Genomic DNA, 12,885 nt, shown 5'->3' with positions numbered 1-12,885 from the left:
GATGTAATGGAACTTGATGTCCCTGGGGATGAGATTCTACCCTTGAGGATGAAGCAGTGTCAAGGTGAATCTGATCAGACCTGAAGTTTGAATATCTTTGATTGACACCTGGCCTGCACATGGTTAATCCAATTCAGGTCTGTTCACAAATATTATTTGTTAAGGAAAACCAAGAAATAAGCCTTGTCTTCACGTTGTCTGGTGAAAGTGACGGATGCACTTTAGATCATTTTAGTCGTTAAGGGCAGAAAACAATAGAGCAATATACGGGCTGCTTAGTGTAAACTGGAGACATTAAAGAAGGCTTCCTTGAGGAGGTGCAATGTAAGATCCGATTTTGATCGATCCTAGGAGTTAGCCAGACGAAGACGAGGCAGAATACGGGACTAGTCTAAGCAGAAGCTAAGGTGTAGAGCCACCAGGCAGCATGAAACTAGTTGCGTGTTTTCCCAGCTTGTCAGCCCACCCAGGCCAGGGATTCTCACGCCTGTTCTGTCAACATTTTGGGGGGTGGCTGGTTATGTGTGGTGGGAGGCTGTCCTGTGTATTGTAGGGTGTGTAGCAGTCGGCCTGGCCTCTCCCCAGGAAGTAGCAGAAGTGGCAGTGTCACCACCACTACGGTGTGACAACTAAAAAGTCCTGGGACATTGCAAACGTCCCCTGGGGGACAAATGACCCCTGGTTGAGAACCAGTGACCTGGGCTGAAATATAATTAAATTAGGATTCAAAATTTATATTCTTATACTCAGTGCCTTCATGTTTTCTTTTCGATTTCTTTAGTTCCCTTAAATTTATTTTAAAATTCCAACATAGTCTTAACGATAGAGAAAAAATTGTTTCCAGTTCTTGTTCAGGATATAGAGGAGAGGATCATTATGTGACTAGAGTTCTGGGTGTAAGGGAGTTGTGATCAGAACAGCACAAAACTAAGGGAACCGGATACAAGATAAGTAAAGTCACCAGACAATTGAATATATGTAGATTTCCAGTCAGTTACAAGAACATCAAAATTTAGAACTCCCTCTCCCTCTGCCCCTCCCCCCCACTCACACTCTTTCTCTTAAAAATAAATAAATAAACATAAAAAAATAACAGCAAAATTTAGAACTCCTCAATAGCTTTAATTCTCCTAATAACCATTTCAGCACTGTGTCCAGACTGACACTACAATTTAAAATACGGAAAACTTGAGGCGTGCCTGGGTGGCTCAGTAAATTAAGCAACCAACTCTTTTTTTTTTTTTTAGTGTTTGTGTTTTTTTTTAATTTTTTTAATGTTTACTTATTTTTGAGAGAAAGAGACAGAGCAGTAGAGAGAGGGAGGCACAGAATCCAAAGGAGGCTCCAGGCTCCGAGCTGTCAGCACAGAGCCTGACACGGGGCTTGAACCCACGAACTGTGAGATCAAGACCTGAGCTGAAGTCGGAGGCTTAACTGACTGAGCCACCCTGGTGCCCCCATTTATTTTTGAAAGACAGAGTGTGAACTGGGACGGGGCAGAAAGAGGGAGACACAGAATGTGAAGCAGGCTCCAGGCCCCCAGCTGTCAGCACAGAGCCCAGCCACCATTCATGATTTCAGCTCAGGTCATGATCTCATGGTTTGTGGGACTGAACCCTGTGTCAGGCACTGCACTGACAGCACAGAGCCTGCTTGGGTTTCTCTCTTTCCCTCCCTCTCTCTCTGCCCCTCCCCTGCTCGCACATGCTCTCTATCTATCCCAAAAATAAATAAATTAACTTAAAAAAATATGGAAAACCTGGAAGTACATAGGAAAACACGACAATGAATAGCTGTCACATGAAGGTGAGAAAATGAAGTTTAGCTTTATAATCATTTTGGCCCACAAGGAACAACGGACCCTGTGCCGTGATCTTCTAGAATTTGAAGAATTATTAGTCTAAAGATAGTAGCCAGGTCCTTTGAAGATTCAGAAAGTGAGACTTAGATTGTAGAAGGACTTTAGGACTAGGTTTAAATAGCCGAGAAAATCAGCAAACTTACTTAAAAACTCTTTATAAAGTATAAGCCAGGCTTATCAACATATAAGTGTCAGAATGATAAAAACAACTTCTGATTTTAAAGAATTTTTCAGTTCTTTGCATCTATGTGTGTGTATTAGGCATACACGTATATATCAAAGTTAAAGTCTAAACACTGGTGAATATAAACTGCTTCCAGCTGTGCCGGCTAACTCAATTCAACAGCTGTTAGGTGGTAGGGGTACAAGTGTGATTTCTATTTAGCCACTAGCTTCAAGGTCATCATTTTGATAGGTAAATAGATTTACAACTAACTAGTTGTATATGTAAAGTACCCTATGATGTATATATCTCTTTGTATTAAAATCACATTGAATTAATGAATTTTACTGTAAGAACAATGAATTCATTTGAGAGGAATAAAAAATTATTAAGGACTAGGGACACCTGAGTGGCTCAGTCATTTGAGCAGCTGACTTGGGATCAGGTCATGATCTCACAGCTCCTGAATTCAGGCCCCAAACACTTCATGAGTCCGAGCCCCTGACACACTGCTGTCAGCGTGGAACCTGCCTCAGGTCCTCTTTCCCTCCCCTGCTCATGAACGTGGGCGCTCTCTCACTCTCTCTCAGAAATAATAATAAACATTAAAAAAAAATGTAAAAGACATGTATCAGATAGTTGCATTATTTCTAAATTTTTCTTTTTCTTTTTTCCAGGTCCCAAAACAGTTTTTTTCTGGGCTCCAATTATGAAATGGGTAAGTCTTGAGTTTTGTAGAAGCTACTGAAAAAAATATATTCTTTAAAAGGAACTTATAAAAGTAACTTTTATGAAGAATGTACTTTTTAAATGTTCATAGTCTGGGGGTGGATGGGGGGCCCAGTCAGTTAAGCCTCTGACTTCTGCTCAGGTCATGATCTTGAAGTTTGTGGGTTCGAGCCCCACATTGGGGCTGACAGCTCAGAGCCTGGAGCCTGCTTTGGATTCTGTGTCTTCTTCTGCCCCTCCCCTGCTCGCACTCTCTCTCTCTCTCTCAAAAATAAATAAACATTAAAAAAACTTAATGTTCATGGTCTGTCTGGAGATGATTTCATGCAAATAATCTCAGGTGTGTCATTTTTAGTGCTTAAAGCATCCTACCTACTTGAGTTCTGAACTCCTTAGATAAGAGGCCCTCTAGGAACATATTTGTTCTCAAAAAGCTTGTAATTGTGGGCCTAGGAACTTGAAACTTCATTCTAAGATTTTATGACTAAGTGAACCATTGAACCAGTTAGAACCCCCCAAATTAATTTTTATTATTAATTTAGTATATGAACTGACGATACCAACACCAAAATACAGGCAAGGAGAGTCTCAAAAAGTAGAAAAAATATCACAGGGTGTATATTTGATACATGGTACAATCTAGAACTTCTGACTCCTAAGACCAGTGCTTTTTACCTTATGCCAGAGTTTTCATTCCTGAAGTTCTCCTTTAGCTGAAAATGAAAAGAGACAATTATGGAAATAATAAAGCAAATCACTGATTTTGTGTTGAAAGGCCTAGTTTGGGCTGTTAGCAGCGCTTCTCAAAGTCTCCTCTCTAGACCTGTAGCATCGGCACTGCCTGGGAACTTGTTAGAAATGCAGATTTTAGGGGCACCTGGGTGCCTCAGTCGGTTAAGCGTCAGACTTCAGCTCAGGTCGTGAATCCCCCTCACCCCCTCTTTGTGGGGCAGACTCTGTGCTGACAGCTCAGAGCCTGGAGCCTGCTTCCCATTCTGTCTCCCTTCTCTCTGCCCCTCCCATGCGTGTTCTCCCTCTCTCTCTCTCAAAAATAAACATTAAAAAAATATTTTTTAAAGAAATGCAGATTTTGGGGCTGCATCACAGATTTGTCAACTCTGAAACTCTGGTGATGGAGCCGAGTCATTTTGTTTTAATGAGCCCTCTCTCTACTTGCCTTCTAAACTGTGAAAAGTACTGTTCTGTAGGCTTTTTATTTTTTTAATTGTGGTAAACTACACCTGAAATTTACCATCTTAACTCTTCTCTTAGAGTTAAGTACATTCACATGCAGCCAGTCTCCAGAACTCATTTTATCCTGCAAAACTAAAGCTCTGTGCCCATTAAACAACAACTCCTCATTGCCCTGTGCCCCTGGCCCCCACCCTTCTACTTTCTGTCCCAGTGCATGTCACTTCTCTAGGCACCCAGGTAAGTGGGAGCAGACGGTGTTTGTCTTCTCGCGCCTCTTTACTTAGCACAGTGCCCTCTGAGTTTATCTGTGGTGTAATGTGTCAGATTTTCATTTCCTTTGAGTCTGAGTAGTATTCCGTGATAGACACCGTATTTTGCATATCCATTCATTTGTTGAGTTGCTTTCACGTGCTGGCTGTGGGGAAGCATGGCGTACGGTATCCGGTCCAGTCCCTGCGCTCAGTTCTTTGTTTGGGGCGTGTACCCGGAAGTGGAACTGTTGGGTCGATACTATGTTGAGCCACTGCTACACTGTATTCCACAGCAGATGCGCTATTTTACGTTCCCACCAGCAGTCCACAAGGATTGCAGTTTTCCATGTTACCTGCCAACACTTGTTACTTTTGTTGTTGCTGTGGTGTTCTAATATCTTAATGGGTGTGAAGTGGTCTCTCCTTGGGGTTTTGATTCGCGTTTTCTAGTGTGATGAGTTTCGCTGAGAATCTTTTCATGTGTTTATTGACTATTTGTATATCTTTGGAGAAATGTCTATTTAAGCCCTCTGCCCCGTTTTTAATCATGTTGTTTTTTGTTGAGTTGTAGGCTATTTTACTTTTCTTAAATGTACTGTTTTAATTTTTTTTCAATGCTTTGTTTATTTCGAAGAGAGAGAAACAACATGAGCAGGGGAGGGTCAGAGAGAGAGGGAGTCACAGACTGAAACAGGCTCCAGGCTCTGAGCTGGCAGTCAGCACAGAGCCCGACGCGGGGCTCGAACCCGCGGACCGTGAGATCATGACCTGAGCCGAAGTTGGACGCCTAACCGACTGAGCCACCCAGGCGCCCCTTAAATGTACTGTTTTAAATTGTTGGAGCAATTTCAGAAACTCAGCTGTAAATCTAAGTAGTTGAGAATGTTTGAAATGGCTGTCACTTAATTTTATGCTCTTAGGTAAGTGAAATTTGCCAGTTTGTCCCCTTATCTATAAAATGACTAGAGTAGATTAGTGTTTCGGAGCTTCATTTTATAAAGAACTACAGAGCAGTTCTTTTTTTAATTATTTGTATTGTTGAAAAACAAAACTCAACCAAGTAAACTTGAAGATCTTACTGGCTTTATTGAACGATTCATGGATGAGGCGGTGTCCCACTGAGCAAGTAGAGGGAGACCCCCAAGGGCTACAGAAGAGGAAGTTTTTAAAAGCAGGACAAAGAAGTCATAAACAGGAAGAAAAAGATGATTTCCAGGAGAGGTCACCTTCACCTGAGGACAAAAGAGTCTTGGTGAATTATCTTATCTCATCTTTCTTTGGAGAAAGACCTCTGTGACAGTACCTCGTGGTGGTAACCAGGAAGTTCCTAACTGACTGGTTAAGACAGCGTTTCTGGGGGAGGTTGAAAGTGCAATCACATTAAATATTGGTGACTGGGCCTAAGAGATGCCATTTTGGGCCTTTGGTTTTCTTTTTAACAATATATTGCAAAAACTTCTCATCAGTTAAAAAAAAAAGTTTTAGGGGCCCCTGAGTGGCTCAGTCAGTTGAGCGTCTGACTTTGGTTCAGGTCATGATCTCACAGTCCATGAGTTCGAGCCTTGTATCCCGCTCTGTGCTGACAGCTTGGAGCCTGGAGCTGCTTCAGATTCCACCTTCCTCTCTCTCTGCCCCTCCCCGACTCACTCATTCTCTCGCTCTTTCTCTCTCTCAAAGAAATAAACATTAGGGTTGTTTTTTTTTTTTTTTTTCATTTTAATATGTCCTCTTTAATGCTTCGGCTCTAAACAGTAAAAACTAGGGGCACCTGGGTGGCTCAGTCAGTTTAAATGTCCAACTTCGGCTCAGATCACGATCTTACCGTTCGTAGGTTCGAGCCCCGCGTCGGGCTCTGTACTGACAGCTCAGCTCAGAGCCTGGAGCTGCTTCAGATTCGGTATCTCCCTCTCTCTTTCTGACCCTCCCCTGCTCACGCTGTCTGTCTGTCTCTCTCAGAAATGAATAAAAACATTTTTAAAAATTTTAAAAAGTAAAATAAACACTAAAAACTAGCTTTATGGCCTGACGATACTGTGGCAGCTCAGCCGTCCATCGTCCATTGTTTCTTACACACACGCAGCGTGTTGGTTTTCCTCGTTTACACCTTCCACAGCCACTAAGGGAGAGATGTTACCAGAAGAGGCAGCTGCTATTCACAGGGCCCGAAGGCAGAGCGCAAAGGACAGATAGGTGCGCTCCGGACTGCCGGGGCGCCCAGAGACGCAGGGAAGGTAAGGCTGCATTCTCTCCCCCCGGCCTGTGAGCCTTTTTCAGAATAAGTGCCAGTCGCTGACATTGTAGATCAGGGCGCCTTGGCTTCAGGTGCTTCCCTACACTTCGTTCTGGTTTGTTTTCCTGACTTGATGAGTAATTACTATATCGTTTTCACTCACTCTCAACTTACTAAAGGCAAGAATTCTGTGTATTCACTAATGTGTTTCCCACAGAAAGATCTTTTTTTCTCCTTTTCGTGTGACATAGTTAGACAGACATTTGATCTATGCTTTTCGTCGCCCTGTAACTGAATGAGGCGCCTCAGTGTAGCTGTGACTAAATTCCAGCCTCCGTTACAAGCCTGGTTTGTCCCCAGGACAGCTGTCATCCACCTCCACCTGAGCGCAAACCCCACTTCCTCATCAAGCAGGTGAAACTTGTTCATTCGCATCCCCCTTCCTGTTCGGCGGAACTCTGTGAGCAGGGCAGACACGGGGCCCCGGGGAGCCAGTCAGTTAGGCACCCGATTCTTGATTTAGGCTCAGGTCTTGATCTCACAGTTCATGAGTTCGAACCCCACACTGGCCTGTGTACTGACAGTGCAGAGCCTGCTTGGGATTCTGTGTCTCCCTCTCTCTCCGCCATTCTCTCTCTGTCTCTTAAAAATAAATAAATAAACATTTTTTAAAAATAGGGCAGACTCCTCACAAGAGGCTCAGGACAAGAATTCTAGGGTCCAGAGAGACAGAGTGAGCAGGGGAGGAGCAGAGAGAGAGGGAGACGTAGAATCTGAAGCAGGTTCCAGGCTCTGAGCTGTCAGCACAGAGCCCGACATGGGGCTCAAAGTCACAAACGGCGAGATTATGACATGAGCTGCCGTCCAATGCTTAACCGACTAAGCCCCCAGTCGCCCCCAGACTGAATTTTAATGTAGACTTTTACCACACAGTTTGTCTTGTAAGCTGTCTTACTAATATTTGTAAACATTCATTCACATGAATTACTTCCTTAATATGATGGGATTCAGAATCATAAGGACATGATTGAAATTATTCTACAGTAGCCATGAAGGATATGATTTGCTTTTACTATTCAACTTCACACATAATTTTGTGTTTAGTTTGAATAAATATGTTTATGTATTAATTCTCATGGCTAGAATGGAATTTCAGATCTGAATGGTAATAGAGACTATAGCAATCTAGTTGCTGTGAGATAATGGACAAAATACACAATAAAGCAAAATACCAGCAAAGCAAGGACAGGCCCCAACTTCACTTGCCCATAATGTAAGTTTTATGAGGTGTACAAATGATTAATGTAAATGGTTATGCTTGCAGAACAGAAATAGAACAGTTGAGGATGAGACAGGTTACAATGTCAGTAGAACAGGTTAAAAGAAGAGAAAAACACTTGAAATTTTTGGTGACCAACAACTAATGGTCCATTTGAAGGAAACCCTGTTAGTATGATATGTGAATGTCTTTTTATTTTTTAATGTTAAAATGTGTTGTCTATTAATTTATTAAAAAGCAAATCAAAGCAAAAAAAAACATTTAAAACTAGTATGATACTAAAAAACTAATGGAAAGCATATTATTATTTTCTTTTCTTCTTTCCACATCAGTGCTGAAAATTATACAGTAACTATGTCTATAAAATGTAATTGATTGTTTATTCTTTCTAGCACCATTATTAAAAGAGTAAGAATGATTTTCTCTATTTATCATAAAGTTGAGTGTTCTCTTTGACTCCAGGTTTGTCACAACTTAGAAGTTTATGGGTTTTATCAATAGCTTTGGTGTTTCTTTTGAAACATGAACAGTGTGATCTATGCTATGTGGCTAGTTGGCTGTCTGTCTCCTTTAAAAACGTCTATTTTAAGTTCATGTTGAAATCCTACATAGTCTTCTGATGACAGCATAGCAGCAGATGAAAGTAACTCATCTTTCGTGTTCTCTCCACCACACACAGCGGCTACTACTGCAGGGCACACACGTTCTGCGTTAAGAGTTTCACACTGTGCTTGTTCAGACTTTAACTGGAGTGAACTCCTTCTTAACTACCTTTGTTGAAACCAAATAATTGGTCTTTGAGATCAAAATGGATAAGACTAAAAAACAATGCTGGGGCACCTGGGTGGCTCAGTCGGTTGAGCGTCCAACTTTGGCTCAGGTCATGGTCTGGTGGTTCATGGGTTTGAGCCCCGGTTCGGGCTCTGTGCTGACAGCTCAGAGCCTGGAGCTGCTTCAGATTCTGTGTCTTCCTCTCTCTGCCCCACCCCTGCTTACGCTGTCTCTCTCTCTCTCTCTCTCTCTCTCAAATAAAGAAAACATTAAACAATTTTTTTTAAAAAGATTATCGATGCAGATTTTTTTTTTTACAAATAGTTTATTGTCAAGTTGGTTTCCATATAACACCCAGTGCTCATCCCCACAAGTGCCCTCCTCCATGCCCATCTCCCCCCACACACACACCCATCAGTCCTCAGTTTTTGTCAGCATTCAAGAGTCTCTCATGGTTTGCCTCCCTCCCCTTCCCCCACTATATCCCCCCTTCTTCTCCCCCACGGTCCTCAGTTAAGTTCCTCCTAATCCTCCTATACCTGCAAACATGGTATTTGTCCTTCTCTGCCTGACTTATTTTGCTCAGCATAACACCCTCAAGGTCCATCCATGTTGCTACACGTGGCCAGATTGCATTCTTTCTCATTGCCATGTAGTATTCCATCTATAGATAAACCACATCTTCTTGATCCATTTGTCTTTTGATGGACACTTAGGCTCTTTCCATGTTTTGGCTATTGTTGAGAGTGCTGCTATGAACATTGGGGTCCGTGTGCCCCTATTATCGAAGCAGAGTTTTAATACCTATTCATTTGCTTTTCCAGCTGGAACTATTTATGTTCTAGCTTACTTAACTATTAATTAATGGTTTAAAATCTTGAGGGCTTTGCTATCTCTAAGCATTTGGAAATTGGAATGTTCTATAGTGGCATCTCATTTTTTTTTAACACTCCTTCTAAAAGTGTCATAAGAATTTTTTTAAATAAATGAGAAAATATTGAAGGAGAGAAAGAAAAAAGGTTTTTATACCGCCTGAGGAATATCTGCCCCACCCCGTGGACACAATCAGATGCCAAAAAGAACCACAGTTCTGGGCTTCAGACAATTTGAAAACCATTTTTTAACTGATGGAAACAGGGAGTTGACTTGAGTCCACTAGATGCCAAACTGTATTAGATTATTTGATATGTTGGGGCGCCTGGGTGGCTTGGTCGGTTAAGCGTCCGACTTTCACTTAGGTCATGATCTCGCGGTTCATGGGTTCGAACCCACATCGGGCTCTGTGCTGACTGCCAGCTCAGAGCCTGGAGCCTGTTTCAGTCTGTGACTCCCTCTCTCTCTGACCCTCCCCTGCTCACGCTGTCTCTCTCTCTCTCTCCTAGAAATAAATAAAGCATTAAAAAATAATTTTTTTTAAATTATTTGATATGTCTCATATTTGATCTTCACCAGAAAAAAAAAAAAATCTGAGAAGTAAGTATTACTATTACCATCTTCCGGGTAAGCCTCCTGAGGTTCCAAGAGCAGATGACGGAATATACAGTCATGGGAAATGGCACAGTCAGGATTTGACATCCAGGTCCGCTGGGCTCCGGAGCCTGTGCGCTGAAACACTTACATGACCGCCTGTAAAATAGCCTGTAGATCTAAGCTGGTGTTTTCTTGGTATGTTAGAGAGTATTTTGCATAATCTTACTGTTTATTCTAAGCACTCTCTGAATAGACTCTATCTAGTTCTATTATTGGAATAAGGTCATAGTAAAGATGAAAAGGAGCATGGACCTTCTACCTCCTAGCCTAAGGCTAACAATGCAGGAAAGGACAGAAAACTAATATTCCTTTTTCTCTTTTGCTCCGCAGACAAAAGCTACCAACTGTTCTTGTTGTTAATATTTACCAGGCACTGTGCATATTATCTCATTTAATCATTCATCACTTTTGCAAGGGTAGCTACTAGTCTTTTCATTTAATGCATGAGGAATTTAAGACCAAAGTGTTATATAATCTGACCAAAGTCACACAGCTAGTAAGTTGATGGAGGTTAGCTTCACGGTGAGATTTTCTCTTTTATTTCTTTCTTTAAATGTTTGTTTATTGAGAGAGAGAGAGAGAGAATGAGTGCAAGGGAGGGGCAGGGAGAGGGGAGAGAGAGAATCCCAAGCTGGCTCCGGGCTGCCAGGGCCCAACGCAGGGCCCAGTCCCAACAACCACGAGATCAAGTCCATGAGATCATGACCTCAACCGAAATCAAGAGTCCTAAAGCTCAACCAACTTAGCCACCCAGCCTCCCCACAGTGAGATGTTGTAAGCTAATTTACATAAGCTTAGAACGATGTAGAAGTAGAAAGAGAGCTCGAGACCTTTGTGGGAGAGAATAATTACTAAGATGTCCCAGAAAAATAAAGCGTGTACTGTGAGTGTAAATCATGACCACTGACTTCTTCTCCAAAAGAAAATGCTAGAATGTAGCCTATGGTGTTCATAGATATATCCAGCAAGCCTCAGTGTAATACGTGGTGGAGCCAGTAGATTAAAAGCAGAGATCAGCCTGTCTTCCGCATTGCAAAGGCAGTATTCCACCCATATTTTCAAATATGAAATGGAGAAAATGCACGTGGGGACCTAGAAGAAGAATGTAGGAAGGGTGGTTAGGAAGCATTTGGGAGAAACCTCACAGGACTGTGGGTGAAAGTTAACAGGAGGCAAAATTGGGTTAGCCATGATTTACCTGGTTATGCTCCTACTTAACTATTTGCCCCCTTTTAAGTCAGAATCGTTGCTTTCTTGAACTACTGACTTTATTAATTCAGAACGCTTTGTACTTAAATTGGTGTATAAATTCACAAGTATGTCTGTGTTCTACTTAGAAGCAAAGTCCTTTCCTGATTTGTATTTCCCACATAAAAGCTAAAAAGAATTTCTTAAAAACATATTCTTTAATGACATCTAGGATTTGATTTAAAATACTTAAAGGATAGGGGTGCCTGGGTGCCTCAGTCACTTAAGTGTCCAACTTCAGCTCAGGTCATGATCTCGTGGTTTGTGAGTTTGAGCCCTTTGTCCAGCTCTGTGCTGATGGCTTGGAGTCTGGATCCTGCTTTAGATTCTGTGTCTCCCTCTCTCTCTCTGTCCTGCCCTGCTCATGCTCTGTCTAAAGTTTTTTTTTTTTTTTAATGTTTGTTTACTTTTGAGACAGAGACAGAGCTTGAGGCGGGAGGGGCAGAGAGAGAGGGAGACAGAATCTGAAGCAGGTTCCAGGCTCCGAGCCGTCAGCACAGAGCCCGATGTGGGGCTCAAACCCATGAACTGTGAGATCATGACCTGAGCCAAAGTCGGACGCTTCACTGACTGAGCCACCCAGGTGCCCCCAAAATAAACATTTTTTAAAAATTAAAAAATAAATGAAATACTTAAAGGATAAAAGAAAGGGAAGAAAGGAGGTGAAGCAAATGTGACAAAAGTTTAACTTGGGTGGTATGTATGTAGGTGTTCTTTGTGCTAGTCTTTTGTGTAGGTTTGAATTTTCCATCAGTAAAAATCATTTTACTACATGTTCTTATCTCTGCAATAGAGCCACATAACCAGTGCCCAGTGAAGACTCAGCACTGAACTTTCTGAGTGATGCTGATGCTCTGAGTGTTTGTAGGGTGATTACATAACAGTGTTAAATGCACAGCAGAGAAGAAATCACCATGTATACTTTGACATTAAAGAAAAATTATCCAGCCAAGAAGCTAAAATTATAACAGAGCTTTTCTGACATTTCCACTTTTAAAAAAGAATTAACATTGACAAAAACATGAAATCTATACAAATTAGATTAATGCCTAACTAGCTTTTAGGCATCCACCACATCAGTGGTTTCCAACATGTATAAAGAATATATAGGGGCACCTGGGTGACTCAGTCGGTTGTCTCTGACTTTAGCTCAGGTCATGATCTCATGGTGTGTGGGTTCGAGCCCCGCATCGGGCTCTGTGCTGCCAGCTCAGAGCCTGGAGCCTGTTTCAGATTCTGTGTCTCCCTCTCTCTGACCCTCCCCCTTTCATGCTCTGTCTCTCTCTGTCTCAAAAATAAATAAAAACATTTTTAAAAAGAATATATAATTTTGGAGGTGCCTGGGTGGCTCAGTGAGTTGAACATCTGACCTCAGCTCAGGTCATGATCTCATGGTTCATGAGTTCAAGCCCCTCATCTGGCTGGCTGCTGTCAGCACAGAGCCTGCTTCAGATTCTCTGTCTCTTCTCTCGGTCTCTGCGCCCCCATGCTCATTTTTTCTCTCTCTCTCAAAAATGAATAAACATTTTTTAAAAAGGAATATATAACTTTGGGATATCCCACCCAATTCTTGATTTCAGTTCAAGTCATGAGATAGAGCCCCGTGTCAGGCTCTGAGTGCTGAGTGCG

At 42.0% G+C, this 12,885-nt stretch overlaps 1 protein-coding gene across 1 annotated transcript in view; it reads left to right on the top strand.

Annotated features, from left to right (window-relative positions):
* Positions 1-12,885, top strand: part of MPC2 (mitochondrial pyruvate carrier 2) — a 28,886-nt gene that overhangs the window by 11,198 nt on the left and 4,803 nt on the right. Inside the window, exon 2 of the mRNA XM_039241892.1 lies at positions 2,702-2,742. Coding sequence (XP_039097823.1) covers positions 2,702-2,742 — 41 coding nt within the window. The remainder of the gene's footprint in view (positions 1-2,701; positions 2,743-12,885) is intronic.

Source organism: Hyaena hyaena, unplaced genomic scaffold (assembly GCF_003009895.1).
Source record: "Hyaena hyaena isolate Hyena2069 unplaced genomic scaffold, ASM300989v1 scaffold_201, whole genome shotgun sequence".
In the NCBI taxonomy this organism is placed as follows: Eukaryota; Metazoa; Chordata; class Mammalia; order Carnivora; family Hyaenidae; genus Hyaena; species Hyaena hyaena.
This window is presented reverse-complemented; position numbering and strand designations above follow the sequence as displayed.